This window comes from Sorex fumeus, unplaced genomic scaffold, assembly GCF_029834395.1.
Source record: "Sorex fumeus unplaced genomic scaffold, SorFum_2.1 ptg000055l, whole genome shotgun sequence".
Taxonomy (NCBI): domain Eukaryota; kingdom Metazoa; phylum Chordata; class Mammalia; order Eulipotyphla; family Soricidae; genus Sorex; species Sorex fumeus.
Window position 1 is genome coordinate 4,259,895 of NW_026606112.1, and position 23,902 is coordinate 4,283,796.

Below are 23,902 nucleotides of genomic sequence, written 5' to 3' on the forward strand. Positions count from 1 at the left end.
CGGAGCAGGAAATATCTTACTACTTCCTGGTCTCATCTTCTGTTTCTTTTAGCTGTGATTTATAATTTTCATGTATAAATATTTCCCCTCCTTTCTTCAGTTTATTTCTAGATATTTAATACTTTTGCGCACATTTTGAAAGAAGGTAACTTTTAAATTTCTTTTTCTTTGGGTTTGTTATTTACGTATAGATATGCCACAGATTTTTGTGTATTAATTTTGTAACCTGCTACCTTATGATATTGGCTTGTTAATTCTAAGAGGTTTTTTGTGTGGAATCTTTAGGATTTTAATATATATATATATAATTATGTCATGAGAACTGTGATAGTTTAACTCCTTCCTTTCCAATTTGTATCTCTTTGATATATTTTTAATTTCCTGATTGCTGTGATAAGGACTTCCAAAACTTTGTTGAATAAGAGTAGTGAAAGTGGACATCCTTGACTTCTTCCTGCTCTAAGGATAGAGAATTTCAGTTTTTCTCCATTAAGTATGATATCATAGTTTCATTGTAAATGGTCATTACTGCCTTGAGATATGTTCTTTCTATTCCTATTTTTAAAGAGTTTTTATCATGAATACATGTTGAATTTTGTCAAAAGCCTTCTCTCTGTCAACTGATATATTATAACATGTGATCTTTATCATTCCTTGTATTTATATGGGGTATTACATTAATTTATTTGTACGTATTGAACAATTCTAGCACCCCTGAGATTAACCCCACTGGATCACTGTGTATAACTCTTGCTACAGTGCTGGAATGAGTCCACTAGGATTTTATTGAGTATCTTTGCATCAATATTTATCAGGCATATTAGTCTATAATTTTATTTTTTAGTGTGCCTCTAGTTTTGCTATTAGGGTATTACTAACTTCAGAGATGCTATTGGGGAGGATTCCTGTTTTCTTGATTTTTTTTTTGCTTTTTTTGGTGGAGGGTCTACACCCAGCGATGCTCAGGGGTTACTTCTGGCTCTGCACTCAGGAATCACTCCTGGCGGTGGTTGGGGGATCATATGGTATGCTGGGAATCGAACCCAGGTTGGCTGCGTGCAAGGCAAACACCCTACCCGCTGTGCTATCGCTCCAGCCTCTGTTTTCTCGATATTTTGAAAAAGCTTAAGGAGTATGTGTACTAAATCTTCTTTGATGCTCTGGTAGAACTCCCTAGACAGCTAGCTCTCTCTGTGTTGAGAATAGGCAAGAGTCTGAAAGGGCTCAGATGTTTGTTACTTGTTGCAGGTTCCACGGGCCCCACATTTTAATGTTGTTTTTTTGGTACTGCTAGGCAAAAGACTGAGACTTCTCAACAGGACGTATAGTGTGTAAAGAGAATGGAGTATTTCCATGCATTTTAGAATTGTAGGGCAAAGGCTAGGGTCTACACAAGTGGATAAGTCCACAGTCCCTTAGGCCCAATGCTCCAACAGGGAGCTCAGGTGAGCAGGGGGCAGAGCTATGTGATGAAGGTTCTGATCTGGGGGTGGAGAAAGGAACAGCATTCCAGGGACAGGTTCCTTCAAAGGGCCTTTTTTTGTTTGTTTTGGGGTCCTCCCAAGTAGTGCTTAAAATTTTCACACATACCAGAAGAATTCCTTCTCCTCCTCACCATCTCAGCTCATCATCTCATCTCTGTCTTACTAATGTCCTTCCCTTACCATTATTTTTAAATCTTTAACCTGACCCCATGGTAATTACCAAAGTTTATAAAGGAGATATGAACCATAAAGGAGAATCAAGATTCACAAATGAATCTCAGAAGAGAGCAACACGAATTTTAACACACTGTCCTCTAAGAAAACTTTTTTGGATCATTTTTAGTCAATTATTCATAACAAGCAATACAAAATAAATTATTTAGAAACTGCCTTTGGGACAGGTTTGGACGGTGGTAGAAAATTTGAAATAATTGCAGTGGGAAATTGTAATGGTGGTGGGATTGGTGTTGAAATACTGAATGTAATTAATTATTTGAACAATGTTATAAAAATAAAATTTTAAATAAAGTGAAAAAGAAGAAAGGAGAATCAGAGAAAAATTACATGGAAACCCTTCAAAAACAAAATGGCTGATCAAAACACCAAGAAAAAGAAACAAGGAAAAGAAAAATAAGAAAACAAAAGCTTAAGTGTTAACTGCCAGCCCTAATCTATCAATAATCACCCTGAATGAAACTGGATAGAACACATCAATGGAAAGGTACAAAGTGATAAGATGGATGAAGACACAAAACCCACCTATCTGCTGCCTATAGGATGGATGATACACAAAACTCCACCTATCTGCTACGTACAAGACACTCAGGCTATAGAGACTTAAAGTGAAGAGTGGAAAATGGTCCTCAAAGCCAAAGGGAAACTAAACACTTTCACCCACCCCTTTTCTTGCTCCACATACATTTTACATGAACTTGCCACTGTGTAGCTTCTATCTGATTGTCCTATTCACTACCAGCATAACTTGTTGGCTCTCTCCTGGCACCAACAGCTGAGTGAGACCAGGATTCATGTCCTTTGCTCAATGCTTTTTTTTTAACTGCCTTGATTGTGTCTGCCTGATAAAAATTTGCAGAGCAAATTTTATGCATTAAGCATATATGTACAAATATAGAAGGAAACGTTTACAAATTCAAAAGTTTACAATAGTGTAATTATTTGGCTAGATAGGATATGCAATTAAAATTTTACCGGGAATGCTACTGGATCTTTTTCAAGTTAAGACCAATTCATATTCTTAGTTGAGTAGATTTTGTGGACATAGAACAGTCTAAAATTATTGACTACCTTCCTGACAGTTTTCTACTAGTGAATTAAAGATATAAAAAGTGGTCAGTATGGGGGTCACAGTGATATTAGTACAGCAGTTAGGGTGCCTTCCTTGCAGCCAATGCAGGTTTGATCCACTGTGCCACATCCGAGCCCTGCCGGGAGTGATCTTGAGCATAGAATTAGGAATAAGCCTGAGTACCACTGGCTCTGATACTCAAAAAAAAAAGAAAGTGGTCGAAAACCGTTGTTTAGAAAAACACGTAAGTTATATTGTTGCTCTCAGTGTAAGCACAATGCAGGGCAACAAGAAAAGAGGAGAAAACCCATGTTCATTTTGTAAAACTCTTTCTTCTCTGTTATAAAGGTTGGTGTGCATCTGCAGTCAGACACATTCCTTTAGGTTTAAAATTGATAAAAAGTGCTAATTGAACTGACAGAATTTGCCGAGCTCTTAGGGAGAGACTTATTAACACCCTGTGCCTTATACCATGTTTGAAGAATTGTGGACAAACTACAGGCACAGCCCTGCTATCTTCTATACTGAAGATTCTTGAGATGTTTCGTGTTTTCAGCAATGCCACTTTCGGGAATGAATCCATGTGATAATTGATTGTGATCTACAATGTTAATAATTCTCACTGCAGTGTCATTTTGACAGGTCTGACAGTCTCTATAATCAACACCGTCATTATTTCTGACAGGGCTGGCAGATGAGTTTTATTAAAATGTGCAGAGAAAAAACTGTGTGGCTGAGAGAATATGTGGGAAGGGGGACAATTGTAGATGGTAGACAAAAGTAACCATGTAGCTCAGATATCCCTACCCTTCCTAGAAGTTGCTAGAAAGCATTTGGGTTTATAAAACTGTCAAAACTAGAAAAGTAAGCCTTCAGGTCTTTTGTAGTATCTAGAGAGAAATCACTCTATTCTACTACAGAGCTTTTACTTTGGCATATTTGTATGGTTCCACATTGCAAATGTTCAATTGACTATTGTCTTTCACTCTTACCTTAGCAATATACTTTAGAAAAAGATCAGACTTTTTAAGATAATGTAAGAAATTGCATCTGGTTCTCACAACATACTTTGAAAATATCAAAACAATTTCCCATACACTTTGCTTAAATAATAACTATTTCTACTTCATTTCATGAAGTTGTCAAAAGGCTTGCGTGCCAGGTGATTGGATCTTTTTAAAATGTGATGATAATGTAACTGTAGATGAAAGCAATACAAGAGACTATGTTCTTTCCAAAATGAGTTGTTAACTGAGATATGTCTGAGGTTATATTGGGAAGGTCACTCTTTTTTTGTTGTTTTGCCTTAACTTTCCATTTGGGTCAAAGCAGAGAAATAAAAGACATAATAGAAAAAATACAGAGCAGCAAAAATTTAATACATTTTCTGTACATTTCCACTTGGCAAGGTTGTCACAAGTATCTCCCCCCTATAGACATTCACAGACTATGGAACATCAAGTTGGAATTCATTCCAAAAAGCGGAGCATGAGCACTAGGTCCATGTCTATACTTGGGGGATGCGTTCCACCTGTTGAACCATCTCTCTAGCTGGAATTTCTCACAATCACCCACTCTCACTTTTCCAAATGATGAGGCTGAATCTAGGTTTCATGCAGAGTGTGACAATTAACAACAGTCCTCTGTGATCATAAGTCAGCGTAATGAGGACCAGGTCTCAGGGCTCATGACTCCAAGTACAGCACTCTTTTCATAAGAGAATCACTTCCAAATTACTCTTGTTCACTTGTGTGTTAGTGGGCTACCCCCAGCAGTACTCGGGACTTACTTCTGGCCGTGCTTGGGGGACTATATATGGTGCTGGGGATCAGACTGAGGTCAGCAGTGTGCGAGGCAAGCTCCTCTGTACTCTCTCTCCAGCCCTTCTCCAAATGACTCTTCTGCCAATTCTAAAGAGTTGTAGCCATTGTGAGTACATTTTTCCCCATGACTGTGTGAACTACTTATTTCTATTTTCAGTGCTCAAGGATGGGCTGTGCTATGCATGATGTATTTTACACACTTGTCTGGGCTGGAATTATTGCAGACATAACAGGAGGCTTTGAGTAGGAATCCACTGTATTAGAAGACCAGGCTATTTATTTTCCACATTGTGTGTGTGTGTGTGTGTGTGTGTGTGTGTGTGTGTGTGAAATGTCTTCAGTCATAAACAGCTGTCAAATTTTGGTGACCTATTTTTTACTGTTCTGTGACTTATCCTAATTTCATTAGAACACCAGGTTATTTATTTTCCTTCCTTCCTTTCCATAGGCAATCTGTGTTGCAATCTCTCATTGTCTTTTTCCTAGAATAATACATTGCTAAAACAGCAAAGTCCTGGGTGGATACGAAGCCAGTACCCAAAAGAAGACGTGGCTAGTTCACCTTTTTTAAATTCTAAGGTAGCAGTTAAATATAGACCTTGACTGCAACCCTTTAACTTTTTAAATCTCTCTTCACAAATGGCTGAATTTTATTCAACCCTCATTCTCAGACTTCAAGCCCTGCTCTGTCATCTCTCCATTTTTTGGATACTTATGATTCTCATGATCTTTTGGGAACCAAACTCCCTGTCATTGCTACCTGTTCTGGTCTTGGAGCCTATGATTTCAGCCTCCCTTTATGCTACATGTTTCTATACCATCCGGTCCACAAAGATACTTATTTAACTTTAAAATATTTAAAGTATTTAAATAATAATGCTATTATTTCATCTGCTATTGCTATGTAAGGTCAAAGCACAGGTTGCTCACAAATCTTTACAAGAAAACAAATCTCTAAAATATACCTTGCTCAGAAATTCTTTAAAGCACCCTAAAGCTGCTTGGGGCTGCTGGCCGGACTGATGAGAAATAACAGTGAACAAACCAAACAAGGGCAGAGAAGATACAGGCAGATGCACCTGTAAGGACCCCATCATGCCCGAAACCCTACAGGGCAACTGATTTCTATTCTTACCATGGAAGGAGCTTGCATTTAAAATCTCACTGAGGGGACCAGAGAGATAAGGAAATAGGGTGCTTTCCTAGCATGTGGCCAACCCTGGTTCTATCTCTGGCACTGGACATGGTCCCCTGATCACCACCAAAAGTGATATCCACACACAGAGCCAGAAGTAGCCTGTGAACAATGCAAGTCGTAGTCAAAAACCCCTCCCCTGTAAAACACATCACAGTTAGAATTGCTTTGTCTATCCCTAAACCTTTTGGAACACTAAATTTATTATAAGCCAGGGAAGTTCTGTCCACCATTCTAAAAGGAAGAACCAGAACACTTGACTTCTTTAGTTACATAAATCACTGTAACACTGTCAGTCCGCTGTTTATCAATTTACTCAAGCGGGCACCAGTAACGTCTCATTTGTCCCAGCCCTGAGATTTTAGCAGCCTCTCCTTACTCATCTTTCCCAACACTGCTGTATTGGAGGCTCTTTCAGGGTCAGAGGAATGAGGCCCGTGCCGTGAGGGCGGGATACTCTCGGTAGCTTGTCGGGCTCTCCAAGAGGAATATATATATATATATATATATATATATATATATATATATATATAAATCTCTTCAATCATTAAATAGAGCTGTCAAATTTTGGTGACCTATTCTTTACTGTGACTTATCCTAATTTCATAAACTTTAGAGTCTGCATTTGTAGTTCCTATGGCATGCCACTACTACGTGCAGATCCACAGAAGAGACTGTCAAAGCTCAAAGATTTTCCCTGGGAATCAGATTGTCTGCAGGTATTTGTCCTTATCCTCATGAAAAAACTGTCTGGACCAGAAAACACAAGCTCCTTTATGCTCTTTCCATCTGCAGGTGTGGCCTCCAATGCAAATCTGGACCTTCAACTAGCAATGAGAAATACCTGCTCTGTAGACTCTCAGCAGATAGGCCAGTATTTATATGCCCATCACCTACTTCCTGCCAGATAGCTCCTGACATCTGACAGATACAGCGTTAGGGAAACGTAACCTATTTATCCTTTCAGTATTAATCCTGCTAGATATCTGGTCCTTAAACTGTTTGTGATTATGGTACACTGGAATGGAGAAAAATACCTCTAGGCCTTCCTATGCCTCCTGGTTTTAGGAATAACAATGACTAGGACCAATACACGACCTATCACAAGATCCTCATGGTTACAGAAAATGTACTGAAAACACTGCAGCTAAATGTATAAAAGATGTTACCTGAGGCTCCCTTGTCCTGTTCCTACCCTTCAGGATATTATGGCTTTGCAAAATTATCTTAGAAACTTTGAGGTTAAGAAGCAGTGCAATATAGTGGGGAAAAGCCAGTCAACCCAACCACTTCTGACTTTGGATGAGATCTTGGTCTTTTTGCAACTCTGCTTCCTTACCTTTAAAATGGAGAAAATAAGAATATTCCCTTATAGGGTATTAGGGTTATTTTGAGGAATGAATGTGTTAATACACACACACACACACACACACACACACACACACACACACACGTAGCACTTAGAACAGGAAGCACTAAAAGTGATTTGCTCTAATTATCATATGAGCTGATGTTCAACTCTCAGCATATGGTATGATCAAATGTCTTATCCTATTAGGCTTCTGAACTTTATCCATTCAAACACAACACAGAATGCTTACCTACTGTGGCAGATGCTGAGGAGAGCAGAGATTTGCCCCAGGAACCCCAGCCAGTCCATCTTCCACCTTGTGGAGTGGAATCTGCAGTCTGCAGAAAAATAGATCAGCTGAATGTCAGCAACTTTCTATAACCCTACCTGGGAAAATAAGCTCTCGTTGATTTGAAACAAAGAAAAAAAAACCTTTAAAAAAATTACCAGCAACCATATCTCATGAACTTTTAGTTTATAAGGGTCATAAAAAAAAGCTACCAACCCACAGCGCAACAGTGTACTTTGGAATCAAATTGATTAGTGCTGTTTTCTAAGGGTTTAACTTCAAGTGAGAAGAGTTTGCTGTGAAACAAGACCCACATCTCCCATAATTTGGAAGACAGAAGCAAAGACTGTGGGGAAAAGATGTGGTGCATTAGGGCAAAAGCAGTGACTCGAAAAGGTTCACAAACAACCTGGACTCAGGCAAAGTTTTAGAGAGCTAAACAAATGTGCTCTTAAAACCTGCTCTGATGAAGTCCCTGTCTGGACACGGGATACTTTCAGAAGACTATTCCGAGAGCTTTCAAATTCCTATAGAAGTAGGAGGGAGTGTGGGTCTGGAGGCCAGTCAGAATGCCTAGGAAATCATCAGAAAGCCAAAAAGATGGGTATCAGCAATGAGGGCATGTCATTTAAAGAGACACCGTTTTATAATGGCCCACTTCCTCCCCAGTGACTCCTGTATCTCTCTCCTTTTCTATCTCTGGACTCAGCAGATTCAAGTCCTGTTTGTCTGGTCTGACCCTGAGAGATTTCTGATTCAGCCTGGTGGGTTAAGTAGAAGAGGAAATTCAGGCATGGAGGGGTGACGCTATTTCACCCACCATGCAGACTGACCCACAGGAAAAAGCAGAGAGAGGTGGAACAGAGGTGCTCTGTCAGAAAAGCTGTGTGCAGTCTTGGTAGTTTCTCTGTCCCGCTTCTTATTTAGGGTCCTACCGTCTAAGAGGGACTGTCTTTGGGTTCCATGAAATTTTGGGTTCCATAAAGTTGCTGCATGAATCTGTGTGTCTCTATTTTTAAATGCTTTTCTTACAAGTAACCAGGACCTAAAGCAGTATATGGAATAGAATGAGGACTTGATATAATTTCTTTGTAGGATAAATTACTGAAATTCATGAATTTCCTTAATTGTGCCATAGTTTTTGTTACCTGCAACCAATGTGTCCTGATTAAATTACTGGAACCAAAGTACTCCCTTACTCTCTATAAATGCAGGAGAAAGGAGAAAGGAAAGAGAGATGGGGGAAGAGAACTGGTAGTTAAGAAGGAAGTGAAGTGTTCCAACAGTTTATAGGTTCTAGAAATTTTGACCCACCTCCATTAATCACCCTCAACTTCCTGTAGCCTGCTATCTTGAGTCCATGATGACAAGGGCAAATCTCTGAAATGATTTTGATAAGTGAGGTGCAACTAGGAAAGTTTTAGTTTATAATGTGTAGATTATAAATTATGGCTGGATCCAACTTGCTGCATTTTAAGTTGCTGTTACATGCTGGGCTTGAATTATTTCTAAATGCATTTCTAACAAACATGAACCTAGTAAATGTTAAATACTTTCCATCAGTATAGATTACTGATCAAAGGAGGAAGCTAAGCAATTGACTTTTTTTTGTTTGTTTATTGTTGGGCCACACCCAGCAGTGCTTAGGGGTTACTCCTGGCTCTACACTGAGGAATCACTCCTAGAAGTGCTCAAGGGAACATACAGGATGCTGGGGATCAAACCTGGGCAGACAACATGCAAGGCAAGCACCCTACCTGCTGTATTGTCTCTCCAGCCAGGTTATGGGATTAAATTGCTTGGGCCTGATTCTAAGCTCTGCCATTTGGGAAACAAGTTATGCAAGGTTTTATGCCATAATTTATTAATTACTAAATGCAAGTTATGGGTGCCAACAGGATAGCTGAATGAGCTGGAGAGCACAATTTGTATGCTGAAGACCTGGGTTCAATCCTTGGTACCACATGGAACACTGAGCACTAACAAGAGTGATCCTGACCACCAAACTGGGAGTATCCCCTCTGTACCACCAAGTGAGGCTCCCCCCAAAAAACAAAAGACAAAATGCGAACTATGGTAGAAAAAGAACCAATAGCATTATAGGGATATTGTAATGACTATAACTGTAAGAATGCTTTATAAATCTGGCATGCAATAAATACTCCACAAATTTTAGTGGTAATAATAATAATAATAATAATAATAATAATAATAATAATAAACAACTTCATTTTAAGCACCAAAAGCAAAAAAACTTTAAAAGTTGACTGCTACTTTTTTTCTGTATGGGAAAAATGAGAAGATTGTTAGCATGAATGAAAATCCTCATAATTCATGACTGTCTGCTTTCATTTTTGGTGTCTACATTGATTTACTTCACTATGGAAATGGAAGTCAGTGGCGATTTTATATCATCATGCAGACAGATGTAAGTTAGTGATTAATACCATTCTTTCAGAGAACGAATCACTACCTATAGTGTTAGGGAGAATTAATACACTTAGGGGTGACAGCTTCTGACTCAAATTTACAATACTTAATATGCTCTGACAGCTGGTAATTGACTAGCAAATGGAAATAAATGTTAAATGAGTCTAGAACTTTGTGCAGTATAATAAATGACGACTTCAATTGCCTAATGAATAAAGCTCCTTTGACATTGAGCTGTGACCTCATAATCTTCAAAGAATACTTATTATAAGACGCAAATGACTAAATTCACATATTTAACATAAAAATCATCTGGATTCACATTCAACATGAATTGCATAAATATTTCTCAACATTGTATCCACTTTCAATGGCTTTTATATCACACAGATAAGAGACTACAAAGTAGATGACCTGAATCAACTCAGATCTCCCATGATCAAATATGACTATTTAAAGCTTGTTTTCTTACCCTCACCCAATGCAACTTTCACCTCCTTTACCAGAGAGATTCACATCCTAATGTACAGAGGAAACAGAATCTATCAGTGGAGAACTCCAAACTTCCTGGTTCTGCCCTTGAACTCTCAGGAGTAATGACCTCATCTTGTTTGCTATAAATCGCAAACCGGAATTGCCCTGATCAAAAGGATATCAAAAACTCAACTGGACGACTAATGTCAAAAGAGACACCAAGCCAATGAAAGTCACAAGTACATGGTCTTTGGGCTGAAAGCTCTGGGGCCTCCTCTGGATGGGGAGAGCCAAGAATCACCCCAGTTGTACAGATTCTGGAGAACCTGGAGCACATGGCTGATGCAGCTACATAACACCTCCAAATTTTGCAACACTGGCAGCCCAGCAGGAGCACAATAAATTGACAGGAAAGTAGCACAGAGGCTACTTTACCAGGCTGAATAAACAAAAATAATAACACAGAAGGCTCAACTAGCAACAAACAGCTCAGCAAATCAAAGATATTTTTATTAAAGATAACGCCTTTAATGACCCCATGGTGAGATATTACAATTTTTACAAATTTTCTTTTACTGAAGTATTTTTTGATAATTCCATTTGCCATATAAAATAAATTATTTTGTGCCTACTAAGGAAACAGGCTTGTTGGGCGGGAGGGGGAGGTTGGGGAAACAGGGACAATGGTGGAGGGAGGGTCACACTGGTGATGGGACTGGTGTGGAAACACTGAATGTCCAAAATAACTTTGTTGTTATGAACAACTCTGTTGTATTATGAACAACTTTTCTCAAACAGGGTATTTAAATAAAGTTAGGAAAAAAGCCTCAATTGGAGATCATATAAACATCTATAACTATTGTGGAAAGAAAGCAAGATTCTATCAAGTTCAAAATTCTTAAAATAGAACTGTTAAGAAAACTTTCAAATTATTTTAAAATAGAATATATTTGTATATCTGGAATCCCATTGAAGGGATTAAATAAGATAGATGCCTTTATTATACGCTCTCAAGATCAAAGGCATACTTAGAAAAAAAGTAGACACCTTAGATTTCTGTTGCAAAAGCCTTTAGTATTTAGATAGGAAAAAGATTCATATTTGTCTTAAAAATCAAAGATCAAGTCGGTTGTCCTATTTCCTTGAGTAGTTTAAAATCAGTTACCAAGTAAGACTTTCACTAGGGATATAAATGATGGAAACTGGGAGACCTGAACCTGGCACATAAATTGTAAGTTTTGTCATTCATGTAATTCATTGTAATTAGAATGGCAAAATCATTCTAAAAAGGGGCTCAAGGCTGGAGAGATGGAACAGAGGTTTAAGTTCTTGCCTTGTAGGCAACAAATCACAGTTTGATTCCCAGCACCACCAGGAGTGATCCCTGAGCAAAGAGACAGAAATAGCCCTTGAGCATTTCAAGCCGTGGCCACTCCAAAACAGAGGATCAATGTGACATTGGAGAGCATTTGGACTGCTCGGGATGCATGCATCTCTGTTAAAAAAAATTTGCTTGAAAAAATGCCCTTCTCATTTTCCATGTAATATTCTGCCATGAAAGGATGCATCATTGAACACTGGAAATATTTACAATCAAGTGTATAGAGATTTAGATGATTAAATGCTCGCATCTTCACAATCCTTGAAAGCTACAAGTATTGTGTTAATCAGCTCTACCCCTGTAGCTTTGCAGAGGTTAATCAAGTGCTTTCAAAGACTGTATTCATTCAATATGCTTGAAAGATTGAAGAAGGCAGATGTGGTGGTAGCACGCTGACTTTTTATTGTGTTGACTTTATTAACCATCTGGTCCTAATTATTAGAAGCCTGAAATTGGACTGTCTGATCTGTGCCTCAGAAGAAAATACACTTGGAACTGGTAGACTTGTGTGGTTCGAAAAAGTCATTTCAGATCAGAATGCATGACTAAGAAATATTTTTCTTGATGGGCAAAGATATTTATCAGCAAAAATATTCATAACAAAAAATGCTCCCAGATTAGAGGAAAAAGAGAGTTCTAAATGCTTCTGAAGTATCATCTGAGCATCAAAAAATTTCAGAGCCAGAAAGATACCGAAAGAGCCTTAGAAAAAGCTCCTAGAAGGGAATCTGAAGATGTTTCAAACTGGAGTGACTGATCTCAATATGGTTGATCTGGAGGTTCAAACAACAATAAAGCTGATGCTCAAGCCCCAAGCCTTGAATCTGAATCCTTGGGTCTAGGACAATGTCATGTCACAGTTAATGTCAGGTATCAACTTGGCTGGGCCACAAGAGGTCCAGCTATTATTGTTCAAATATCATTCTGGGGGCTGGAGCTATAGCACAGCGGTAGGGCGTTTGCCTTGCACGCAGCCAACATAGTTGACCTGAGTTCGATTCTTCCGCCCCTCTTGGAGAGCCCGGCAAGCTACCAAGAGTATCTCTTGCCCGCACGGCCTGGCAAGGTACCCGTGACATATTCGATATTCCAAAAACAGTAACAACAAGTCTCACAATTTGTTGTGAGACGTTACTGGTGCCTGCTCGAGCAAATTGATGAACAACGGGAGGACAGTGCTACAGTGCCACAGTGCCTTATTCTGGGTGAATCTGGGAGGGCACTTTCAGATTTGTGTGCTGAGCAAAGCAACTGTCCATTTCAATTAGCTGGGAGGATGGTGTTATCCAATCCATTCAGCTGAAGGATTACATAGTTAAGAACCCCAATATCAGAGGCTCTCAATTTTAGCTGAATATTTTTTGGGGTCACACCTGATGATGCTCAGGGGCTACTCCTGGCTCTGCACTCAGGAATTCCTCCTGGCCAAGGACTGACTCTGGGTTGGCTGCATGCAAGGCAAATGCCCTCCCCGCTGTACTACTGCTCCAGCCCCATTAGCTGAATATTTTAACAACCAGGAGAGCATTCAAAAATATCACAACAGGGTCTGTATTGGTCTGGATTCTCCAAAGAATCATGTTATATATACATATATATACATACATATGTATACATGTATATATGTATATATGATTCCCAGCACCACATAAAGTTCCCCTGGGAATCACCAGGAGTCCCTGAGCAAATATATATATATATTTCCAAACATTCACCATTGTTAGCTAGAGACTTCAGAAAGTCAAGCCATATACTTCTGGTCCAAGTCCAGTGATCAGAAAACCACACTTGCTTAGGGTTTAAGTTCCAATACAAGTTTAAGTCTAAAGGCGGGAGAAGACCAATGTTCCAGCTCAAAGACAGACAAGCAGAAAGAATTTTCTTCTTATTCAGTCTAATATAGACCCTAGCATCAATGTTTTTGAATGCTTTCCTGGTTGTTAAAACTCCAGAGAGGGTCCCAGGAAAACTCTGTAAACTCTAGAATTCAAGTTAGGTGTCTGTTTACCATGTCTGATGTCAATTCCCAGAAGGTCTTCACTGCCTCACCACAACATTCCTGCAAATCGAGTGTTTGTTTTCATTTCCTCATCTCTAAGGGTGGGCAACAGAACCCCCCCTCATCTTACAACACTCCTGGGACCCTTTGAAGACATGGTGCATGAGAACCTGCTTGTCAATCAAGTGTATTGGTCAGAGAGATACCCGAAGATCTTGATGTGAAAATTCTTCACTTTAATTTTTTTTGGGGGGGTCTCCCAAGAAATTCTCAGATGGCGGAAGACGGGAAACCGCTGGAGATATTTGCCAACTGCACAAGAAAATTCAATGACAGAGCTGAGTAATGTGATTCTGAATCACCACAACCACCACAGAAGTGCTGGGGGCCTCCAGGATTATACCAAGCAGTACTCAGGGGTTCCAGTGATGCAAGGATCCAACGCTCTACTTGGACACCCACCACATGACCTCCTGCCCCCAAAGTTATTTCCCTAGTCACAATTTTTTTTATTTTACTATGGTTTGAGGACCACATGTGTGGGGGACCACACTTGGCTATGCCCAGGGATTACTCTTGGCTCTGTGCTCAGGGATCACTTCTTGTGGTATCATATATGGTGGGGGGACCAAACTGGTGTCTTCTACATGTAAGACAAGCACCTTGACTCCAGTCATATCTCTCCAGCTCAAGAACTATTGTATATGGAGTGAATTATATAACATACACAATTCTAACAAAATGTTTGGATATAAAATCAATAAACCAAATAATGTGTTATAATTAACAGACCAATAACTGATATTATTAAGAATGCAATGATAAAAGCGAAAATATTATAAAGAAGAATCACTCTCAACATGGCTTTCTCACCACACAACACATCTGGATGACAGCAGTGATGTTGATATATTCTGCAGTCGCACCCTAACCCACAGCATTGGGCATAAAACTGCATCTATAAAGTGCATCAGACATTCAGGATGAACATACAGGAATGAATCACTCCTTACCGGGCTATTCGGTTCTTTCAGGGGTATTTCGGATCCTGGTTCTGCCTCGAGGCTGACAGAATCAATGCACTCAACCAGGTTGTCCTCGGTCACTTCTCCATTGTAGGGTGGATCCACGGTACAGGGGTCTCTGGGCTGCTCAGCATGCACAGAACCAGCAAGCTCTACATCCTGAATAGCTGTATTGTCATGTGCCTCTCCAAGGTCAGTAGACATCGGCTCACTTGCAGTCACAGCCACATCACAGTGCTCTCCTTTTTCTTCATCAGAAGAATCACTATTGGGCATCTTGATTGTTTCTGCCTTGTCTCCAGTGGCTAGGGTATCACTGGCATCATCAGACATTTTAATATCTGTTAAGACAATAACCATAAACACTTTAGGCTTTCCTCAGAATTGTTAAACTTAATTCAAAGTCCTCCATAATCACATGAACTCTGGTCAACTTCCTTCAAAGAGATTTCATATGATTGTAGGGGAGCTGAATAATGGTCCACCAAGATTTTCCTATCCCAACCCAGACACCTGTGAATGTTCCCTTATATGGTAAAAGGGATGCTGTGAAAGTGATTAAATTCAAGGTCTTGAGGTGAGCAGATTATTTTGGATTATCATGATGATCCGTCAGTGAAACGACAAATGTTCTTACCAGACAGAAGCATGGGAAAATTTGACTAGAAAGAGGAGAAAGTGAACAAAGACCAAAGCAGAGATTGAGGGAAACACTTTAAAAATAAAAGAAGGGTCTCCAAGCCAAGGAATACAGAAAACCACCAGAAGCTAAGAAGACCAAGGAAACCATCCTCTCCTCAGGGACTCCAAAATAAATAGCCCTGCCAACACCTTTATCTCTGGCTTCTAGAACTATAGGAGAATAAATCTGTGTTGTGGTAAGTCACCAAGTGTGTTATAATTTGTTTCAGCAGCAATTGAAAATGAATAGAAACCTACTATACTTACCTTCAATTTTATTTGGCATATAGAGTTAGATATGCACATGGGAACTGGGAATATTATTTGTATTATGAAATTAACATAACTTTATTCATTATATTCATAGCAGTAATAAGCATGTGCACAGAAAATGACCTGAAATTTCATAAGCGTGCTTTGTTGGGCATAAGCTACTGAGTAGATTATAGTTTCAATAGGAAAATGTAAGGATGAGATGAAAAAAAGAAAGAAGTGAGGTTTTAAGCCAACTGAAGAATGTAAACCCTAGTAAGCTACAGAGCAGTAAATGATAAAGCTTTCAAGCTACTGATGCTATATGGAATAGCATTGATATCAGAACTCTGTAGTGACGGCCAAGGGTTCTAGTACCGCACTGTCCCAGCATGCTTCGGCTGAAATCTAGGGTTTGAGAGTGCCATGTGGATATTGAGCACTTGAAATGCAGCAGGTGCAACTGGAACCCTAGATTTCAGTTTTATTTCATTTTCAATCATTTAGTAGTATAGGCCTAGGTGGTTGGCATTATTGAACAGAACAAATCTTAGAAAACTAGTTTGAGAAGATACTGTTCTTAGTTAAAAATGAAGACATGTTTCTACTACAAAAGAAGTCAACTCGGGCATTTTCAGTGGACATTTTTAATCGACCTCAGCGTTTCCCACAGGTCAACCTTCAGGATGCTGCATAAACTACACAGCATATGAGAAGTCATTTAGCACACAGATTATTTGGTGGTGTAGGTTATTATTGTTAGTTTTTGAATTAAGTCACCATGAAATTACAAAGTTATTCATGACTGGGTTTCAGGCACACAAAATACCAACATAAATCCCTTCACCAGTGTCCACTCCTCTCCTCCAATCCCCTTAAACCCCATTTTGCCTCCCACCCACTGGTCTGTTTCAAACAGGTATTTGCCCTGTGGTTGACAGTATTGTTACTAATGGGGTTCCAGGTATAACACAACTCATTTGTACACATCAACTCCTTGGGTCTCCAATAGCTAACCCTCAAATTTTCTTTGTTATCAGAAAATAATTAAGGGGTTCAGGGGAAAACTGGAAGGGAAACAAAGATTAGGTAGGGAAGGTAAATGAGTTGCTGAGAGAGGGTATGGAATTCTTTTGTAGATGGTGAAAATGTTCTAAGATATGGTGCTAAGGGCTGCACAACACTTGAATATACTAATCACTGAACTGTACAGTCTCGAAGAGTGAATCTTGGAAGTTTGTGGGTTATATTTTACTATATTAAGAATGTCACAGTTACGGTCACAGTCCTCCCATTATTCATCGATTTGCTCGAGCGGGCCCAGTAAAGTCTTCATCGTGAGACTTGTTGTGACTGTATTTGGCATATCAAATACGTCACGGGTAGCTTGCCAGGCTTTGCCGTGCGGGTGAGATACTCTCGGTAGCTTGCCGGGCTCTCGGAGAGGGACTGAGGAATCAAACCTGGCTCGGCTAGGCCGGCTGCATGCAAGGCAAATGCCCTACCACTGTGCTATTGATCCAGCCCATTAAGAATGTATATAATATATAATGATACATGTTAATAATGTTATATAAAATCTTACCTCTGAAGAACTAGTTCTAATGGCCACCTGGACATCTCTTTCTGTCTAAAAGGAAGTCTGTTGTCTTACATTTAATAGCAGATCTTTCTTTTGACTTTGGCATTTCTTTCAATGATATTTAAATTTCCCCAGTTGCCCAGGTTTGAAAACTCATCACTGTCACTGACTTTCAGTCTGTTCAGCACAGCTTACTTATTGAGACCCACTAAGTCCAAGCTCTTTAAATATATTCTCGCCCGTGAGTTAGATATTATGAACTACCTTTTATAGATGGCACAAATGAGATTAAGAGGTCACATTTTAGTAAGTGGCAGATCAGAGCTCTGAATCCACATCTGATTTGGTGACTGAATCATATCACAGTCCATTCTACAGTGTCATCTATCTCTCACATTTAAGCAGGAGTCCAAACTTTAGTTGTTCTTTGATCCAAACTAGAAAAGAAGTCAAACTATCACTGTTGGCAGATGACATGACAATATACATTGAAAACCATAGACTCCACAAAATACCTCAGAATAATAAAATACAGTGAGGTATCAGATCACAAAATTAATACATAAAATGTAAGTGGAACACAGACATCCTCATTTGTTTATGTGTTGCTGTGGCTTCTCTGGAATCATAGCAGAAGAGTCAGAGGCGCTATGGTTACATGGTCGACAAAGTTGCAAATGTCTCAAATATTTACTACCAGGCCCTTTTGTAAACAATGTTTTGGCCAGAGAATACAAGGGCTAAGGTGTCTGCCTTGCATGCGACTGACCCTGGTTCAATCCCTGGCATTTCATCTGGTACCCTGGGCTCTGCCAGGAATGACTCATAAGCACAGAGCTAGGAGTACCCTCTGAGCACCGCTGGGTGTGTCCCGATCCATCCACCATAAAGTTCGCTGACCTGTGGCCTAGAACATTGTTTTATCACCAAGCAGAAAGAGTTCTCTGTCTTCATTTAGTCTATCCTTGCCTGGGCTTTAGGGCATACAAAATATGGGTCCACAAATGAACAATATTTTAACATCATGTATTCCCATGCTTGTTCATCAGTAGCTGGTCACAGGCACTTTGATATATTCCTTTCTTTGACAATGAGTGAAAATCCTCGTTACTAATTTGGATGAATAAGACACTCCAAATGATTTCCCTTTTCCTTATTTAGGGACATGAGACTAAACTGATGATAAACATTCATGGGCAAGTTAAAAGCATTATGCCACTTTGCTGTATACTCTCTGCGCTGGATGTGTTGCAGTACTGTTCACAATACCAACAAGCTTCAGCATATCCAGCTGGGATGTGTGTGAGGCAGCGCTAACCTGCTCTGGGGACTGTTTAACACCTGAATTGCCCGACCGAGGAATACACTATCCACAAGTCTTCAGTGCTTCATAATCTCTAACTGTGTATGCCCTTCTATGTTTTATTTTTGTTTCTTTTTTTTTTGGGGGGGGGTGACACCCAGCAGTGCTCAAAACTTACTTCTGGCTCTGTGCTCAGGGATCATTCCTGGCATTGCTCAGGGGACCAAATGGGATGCAGAAGATTGAATCTGGGTGGCTGCATGCAGGGCAAGTCCCCTGCCTGCTATCTCTCCGGCTCTTCTTTTTCTATTTTATAAGGCCCAAACCCAGCACTGTTGGGGGACCTGGGGCCACTCCTAGGGATGTTCCAGTGTCTAACTCCTAAACTCTCATCTGCTCTAATCGGTACTCCGGGGTGTGCTGATTAGCATAAGTAATATTAAAATCATTTTCCCCTGGTGAAATTAAGGTATTCAATCTGTGCGGAGTAGTGAAAACTAATATAGCAGTGCTTGCTGTCCTTTGATCACCAGGGTGTAAGATTAGACTTTAGCAGTTTATGGCCCCTTGGAATAGATTTTCCTTCTAATTCTTCTAGCTGATTGCTGGAGAGTTCTAAAGTCTCACTGGGTCTTGTCTGTAGAACATCTCTTAACAGAAGCTGAGAAGCCAGAAGAGCCAGGGCTTCATCAAGCTTCCAAGAACAAACTGTGAAGCCAATCTGGTTGCCTATGCACAACTGGGGTGTGGCAGGTTTGACACACATGCCTGAGACTTGCATATGAGGCAGGGAGGTTCTCTGGGAGGAAACCTACAGCCCTCACCCGCCTCAGAGCCACAGATCCTGTGTCTATGTCTGTCCACCCCAAGTGTAGAAAAACAGCTGCCACAAAACCTCTTTTTTTCTGTGGCTCCACATTTACGAGACACACAAAGTCAGTCAAAATACCCAAAAAAGTCATCTGGAAGTTCCTGAATGAACACTTAAACACATTTATGGGCAACGTGTGAATTTCATAGACTCTATTATGACACTCGAATAATGAAAACAATCACCGTAATACCTCCTTTTAACTCATTAGACGCCTTTAATCGATAGTTACTTCTACCTATTACACGTCTAGACTTCAAAATCAAAACAAAAATGATCTTGTTCCGGGAGACCTGATCTCTTCCTGGGCATCGGGAAGGGAGGCCGCCAGGAGCAGCTCAGGGACACGGGGGTCATTCCTGGCAATGCTCCTGGACAGTGCTTGGGGGCCATGGAGAATCAGGGATCAAAACTGGGTTCTTATGCATGCAAGGCATGTGTCCCCAGCCCTTAGAAAGATGCATTTTGTCTGAAGTGATTGGAAGCTATGTTGTAAATACCCAGGAGTCCCTGTGCCCCACTGTAGCTGGAACATGTACCCTACTGTCCTGCACCAGCCCTTCTCTACCGAGGTTCTCCCCAGGCAGTCTGACCATGGCCTCCATTTGCTGGTGTAGACCATGGATCACTGCAGCTCCATCATGTGGCTTTGAAGCTAGGGCGACTCTGCCCCCAGAAACAAGGCGGCTTCTTCAGTCCACCCCAAGGATAGGAAGGGGGCACATAAAGCAGCCTTTGTGGGCTGGGAATAAGTTGTTTTTTCATGACTAAATCCATTCATCACTTCCAAGGCTCCTGGTACGAGGCTAGGTATTGGTGCAGCCACGTATCATGCTCCAAAAATAAGTCTAAAATGTGGCCGCTATGCTACGGAAAATGAATCATCTGTTTTCATTTCATTCCCGGTCAGTGAAGGTTCAGGAAATGAATGCTGCTGGCACGAAACAGTTAAGCGATGATGCAAAATAGCCCATCCGGTGAAGATGAAAGCTGTGCCTGAACTAGACTGAGTTCAATGCAAAGGAAAACCATGAAAGTTGCTTTGATTCGATTCCTGGGCATGGCAGGACAGGGGTAGGTCTGTGCAAATGCCCAGCATCAGGATAAACTCTTGATAGGAATGATGGTGTCTGTGTGGCCCGGCCAAGAGCTGCCTGGAAGAAAACAGCTGGGAGTGTTGGTATTGAGATGGTAAAAACCCAACTCTGAACCACTGACTCTTCACTCGTCTGTGCTGGCAGCCTCGCCTCTTCCTCTATAAAGCCAGGCTAAACCAAAGAATCCAGAAACTTGGCCTGTAGGACTGACTGAGTCCAGTCCATAAAGACAGAGAAAAATGAGGACAAGAGAGCGAGTTGTTCACCAATCTAGATTTATTTGATATTGAGGCTGGAAAGATAGTACAGTGGGTAGGGCACTTGCCTTCCATTCAGCTGGCCCAGGTTCAATCCCTGGTACCCCTTAGGGTCCCCCAAGCATTGCCAACAATGATCCCTGAGTTCAGAGCCAGGAGTAAGCTCTGAGCTGGATATGGCCCCAAAATTCAAATCAGAACAAAAATGTGTGCTATGGAAATGACTATCCTCAGCTTGCAGGCTGAGCCCTCATCCTAATCTTAGTAGCGACATGTCCTTCGATTTATTAAGGAATAGTGAAGTGGATTGAGTTGGGGGTCTGCATGGACTTACCTGGCAGCAAGAGGATGGCACCACAATGCTCTGGGTGAAATCAATCCCATTACATGGAAAGAACCTGCTCATCCAGGAAGGACCTGATCCAAAAAGGCTCTGAATCAGGTGGTAAAGTTCCCATGGAGGGTGACAAATACATGTGCCAGGCGTCCAGATTCCCCGTCCTCCTCCCCCCCGCAAGTAGTTTTCACAAGTCTCTGGGTATTTTTTAAAATACAGGTGAACTCTATTTGCTCCTTGGTCTAAAAAGACATGACAGGGGCTGGAGAGATAGCGCAGCGGGTAGGGCGTTTGCCTTGCACACGGCCGACCCGGGTTCGATTCCCAGCATCCCATATGGTCTCTCAAGCACTGCCAGGAGTAATTCCTGAGTGCATGATCCAGGAGTAACCCCTGTGCATCACCGGGTGTGACCCAAAAAGCAAAAAAAAAAAAAAATGACATTTACACACCTTTGCAGGTCCTTTTGCCACCGCTCTGCTCTCTGTCCACTTCCCTGAGGCATGGAACATGCCAACACTCCCCTCCACTGGCCAGCACTGCCCACGCCCTTCCCGCCTCCTGCCTTTTCCCCAACCAGCTCCTTTGCCCAGGCCCAGAATCTCCAGCAGTTGTTTGTACACTCCATATTTGCTCTTTGACATCTAATGCCCTGTTTTGCTCTGAATTTTTTCCCTATTCCGCTCCCCCACCCCTTCCAATAAATTGCCCCCTCTTCTGTGTTTATGGAATACTCTGCAAGGACTTCTATTGCATTGGAAAAGAACATTTAGCTCCACATATCTCCCACTTTTCTCCAGGACCCTTGGCCAAGAAGTCTACCTGGTTTCCGAAACTCAGATATTTACAGAACTAAAATATATTGTTTGAGGTTTATACAAGAGGGGGGAATGTTTTCCATAACCCCAATCATAAATAAACGGCGACTTATATGTCCAAATCACCAGGATTCAGACAGGCCTTGTCCCAACCTCAACTGCCCTCTGTTTTAGGTCATTTGTGCCTTCTGTTCCACCCTGAAAGTCTCCCTTGGCTTCAAGTTTACAGTGGAGAGATTTATCCAATCCTTGTCCTGAGCTCAGGCTATGATGGAGGAAAGGAAGATCTTTTCAGGCACGAAATGGATCTGGGTGAAGCAGGAAAGGGACAGGAAGAATCCTCGGGAGGAGAAATCTGGTTTCTTTCCCAACTCCCTGGGGTTGGCTGGGGTCTTTTGGAGTTGGGTGGGCACAGATTTAAAAAAAAAAAAAAGCCACCTGTGTGTATGTCTCCTGTGGTTGAGGATGGGAACGGACCGACCGGACAGAGAGGGCCAGGATGGCCTGGCAAACACACAGATAACATTTTACACGGTGGGGGAGAGGCAGCCACACTCAGGCGCAAATCCAATAGAGTTGGAAATACTCACCGGATTCGGGGAAGAGTGGGTGGGCGAGCGACTGAAGCAGGGTGCAGGAATCAAGGTGAGGTCAGGTAAGATTGTAGGTTAGGGTAGCTGAGCTGTCAGGGCGTGATTGGGGGAGTGGGGGGGCAGAGATAAGGAGCTGGCAGGGGGGTGGGGTAGGAGGCGCGATGTTCCTAGGCTAAAGTCGGAGGGTCCCCGGAAGGGGGCCTCTTTCTGCTCCCTGCGTGTCCCCGTCACTGGGGCCCCTTGCAGCCTGCGCGGGCCTCCGCGGCTCCGAGGTCACTGCAGCAACTTGCGAGGTGCCCCGACGGGCCAGCTCCGGTGAGCTCCGCGGGGGGCTGGCGGGGGGCCTGGCCGAGGGGCGCAGAGCCGGCGTGTGGGCATGTGGGTGTGTGCATGAGCGTGGACCCGGAGCGACACACACTCACACACACACACTCACACGCCCGCACGCACGCAGGGCCCTCGGCCGCGCCGCGCGCCGCCCGGACCTTCGCCCCCTCGAGCGCGGGTGCTTGGGACCCCCGGCGATCTCCCCCGGCCGGACGGTGTCTCTGCGTTAGGTCGGGGAGGCGGGGGACAGGCAGAGACGCGACGGCAGGGTCTCCCCCCAGCACCCCGCGCGGCTGTCCGCGCACCGCCCGCCGGGGAAGGGGTTGGGGAGAGGGCGCCGGGGCTCTTACCGCTCGGGCGGCCGGGTGCGCGCGGGAGCGCCGGGCGGGTCCCGCCCCGCCACGTCGGCAGGGCCGGCGGGGACGCGGCCGGAGGGCGGGCCGGAGGGGGGACCCAGGGGCGGGCGGCCGGGCTGCTCCGCCCCGCGGCCGGCCACAGAGGGACCCCGCCCCCGCGCGCGCCCCGCCCGGCCCTGCACCGCCCGGCGCCCCGCTCCCCCTCACCCCACAAGTGGCCCTAGGGGGTGCACGGCTGCTTCCCGAGCTGGGGAACTCGGCTTCTTTCGTCCGGGAGAGCTGCAGAGGGGCCCATGCCCACTCGGGGAGGATCTCGGGGTCAGTCTAGACTCCTTTTCTTCTAAAAAGCGCCCGAAGCATCCCATTAGACGGAGTCGCCGGCAAGGGCTCGCCCAAGTTTGGCAGGAGTTTGCGCTCCTGGGATTCTGCGCGAGACAGCTCTGGTGTCTGTGGGCGTGTTGCCGGATGCCGAAGGAATCGAGCAAGCAAGCAAGCAAGCAAGCAAGCCAAAGCTCGGGATGGTCGGTTTGGGAACGGGGAGCAAAATTCGAATGCATTCCCTTTCTTGCCCAAGAGTTTCACGCCAGTGTCTTTGTACCCAGACAAGGATTAGATGCCAAGTGTGTGAGCGCAAGCATGCTTATTTTCGTTGCATCGCACGGCACGGGAGA

General features: G+C 42.5%; 1 protein-coding gene across 1 annotated transcript in view; it reads right to left on the bottom strand.

The window, feature by feature from the left end:
* Nucleotides 1-23,264, bottom strand: part of FAM114A1 (family with sequence similarity 114 member A1) — a 66,031-nt gene extending 42,767 nt beyond the window's left edge. Inside the window, exons 1-3 of the mRNA XM_056125566.1 lie at nucleotides 23,226-23,264; nucleotides 14,746-15,098; nucleotides 7,410-7,497 (exon numbers count right to left, since the gene is read on the bottom strand). Of these exons, the coding sequence (XP_055981541.1) occupies nucleotides 7,410-7,497; nucleotides 14,746-15,090 (433 nt within the window). The 5' untranslated portion in view covers nucleotides 15,091-15,098; nucleotides 23,226-23,264. The remainder of the gene's footprint in view (nucleotides 1-7,409; nucleotides 7,498-14,745; nucleotides 15,099-23,225) is intronic.
* Nucleotides 23,265-23,902: the final 638 nt, after the last annotated feature.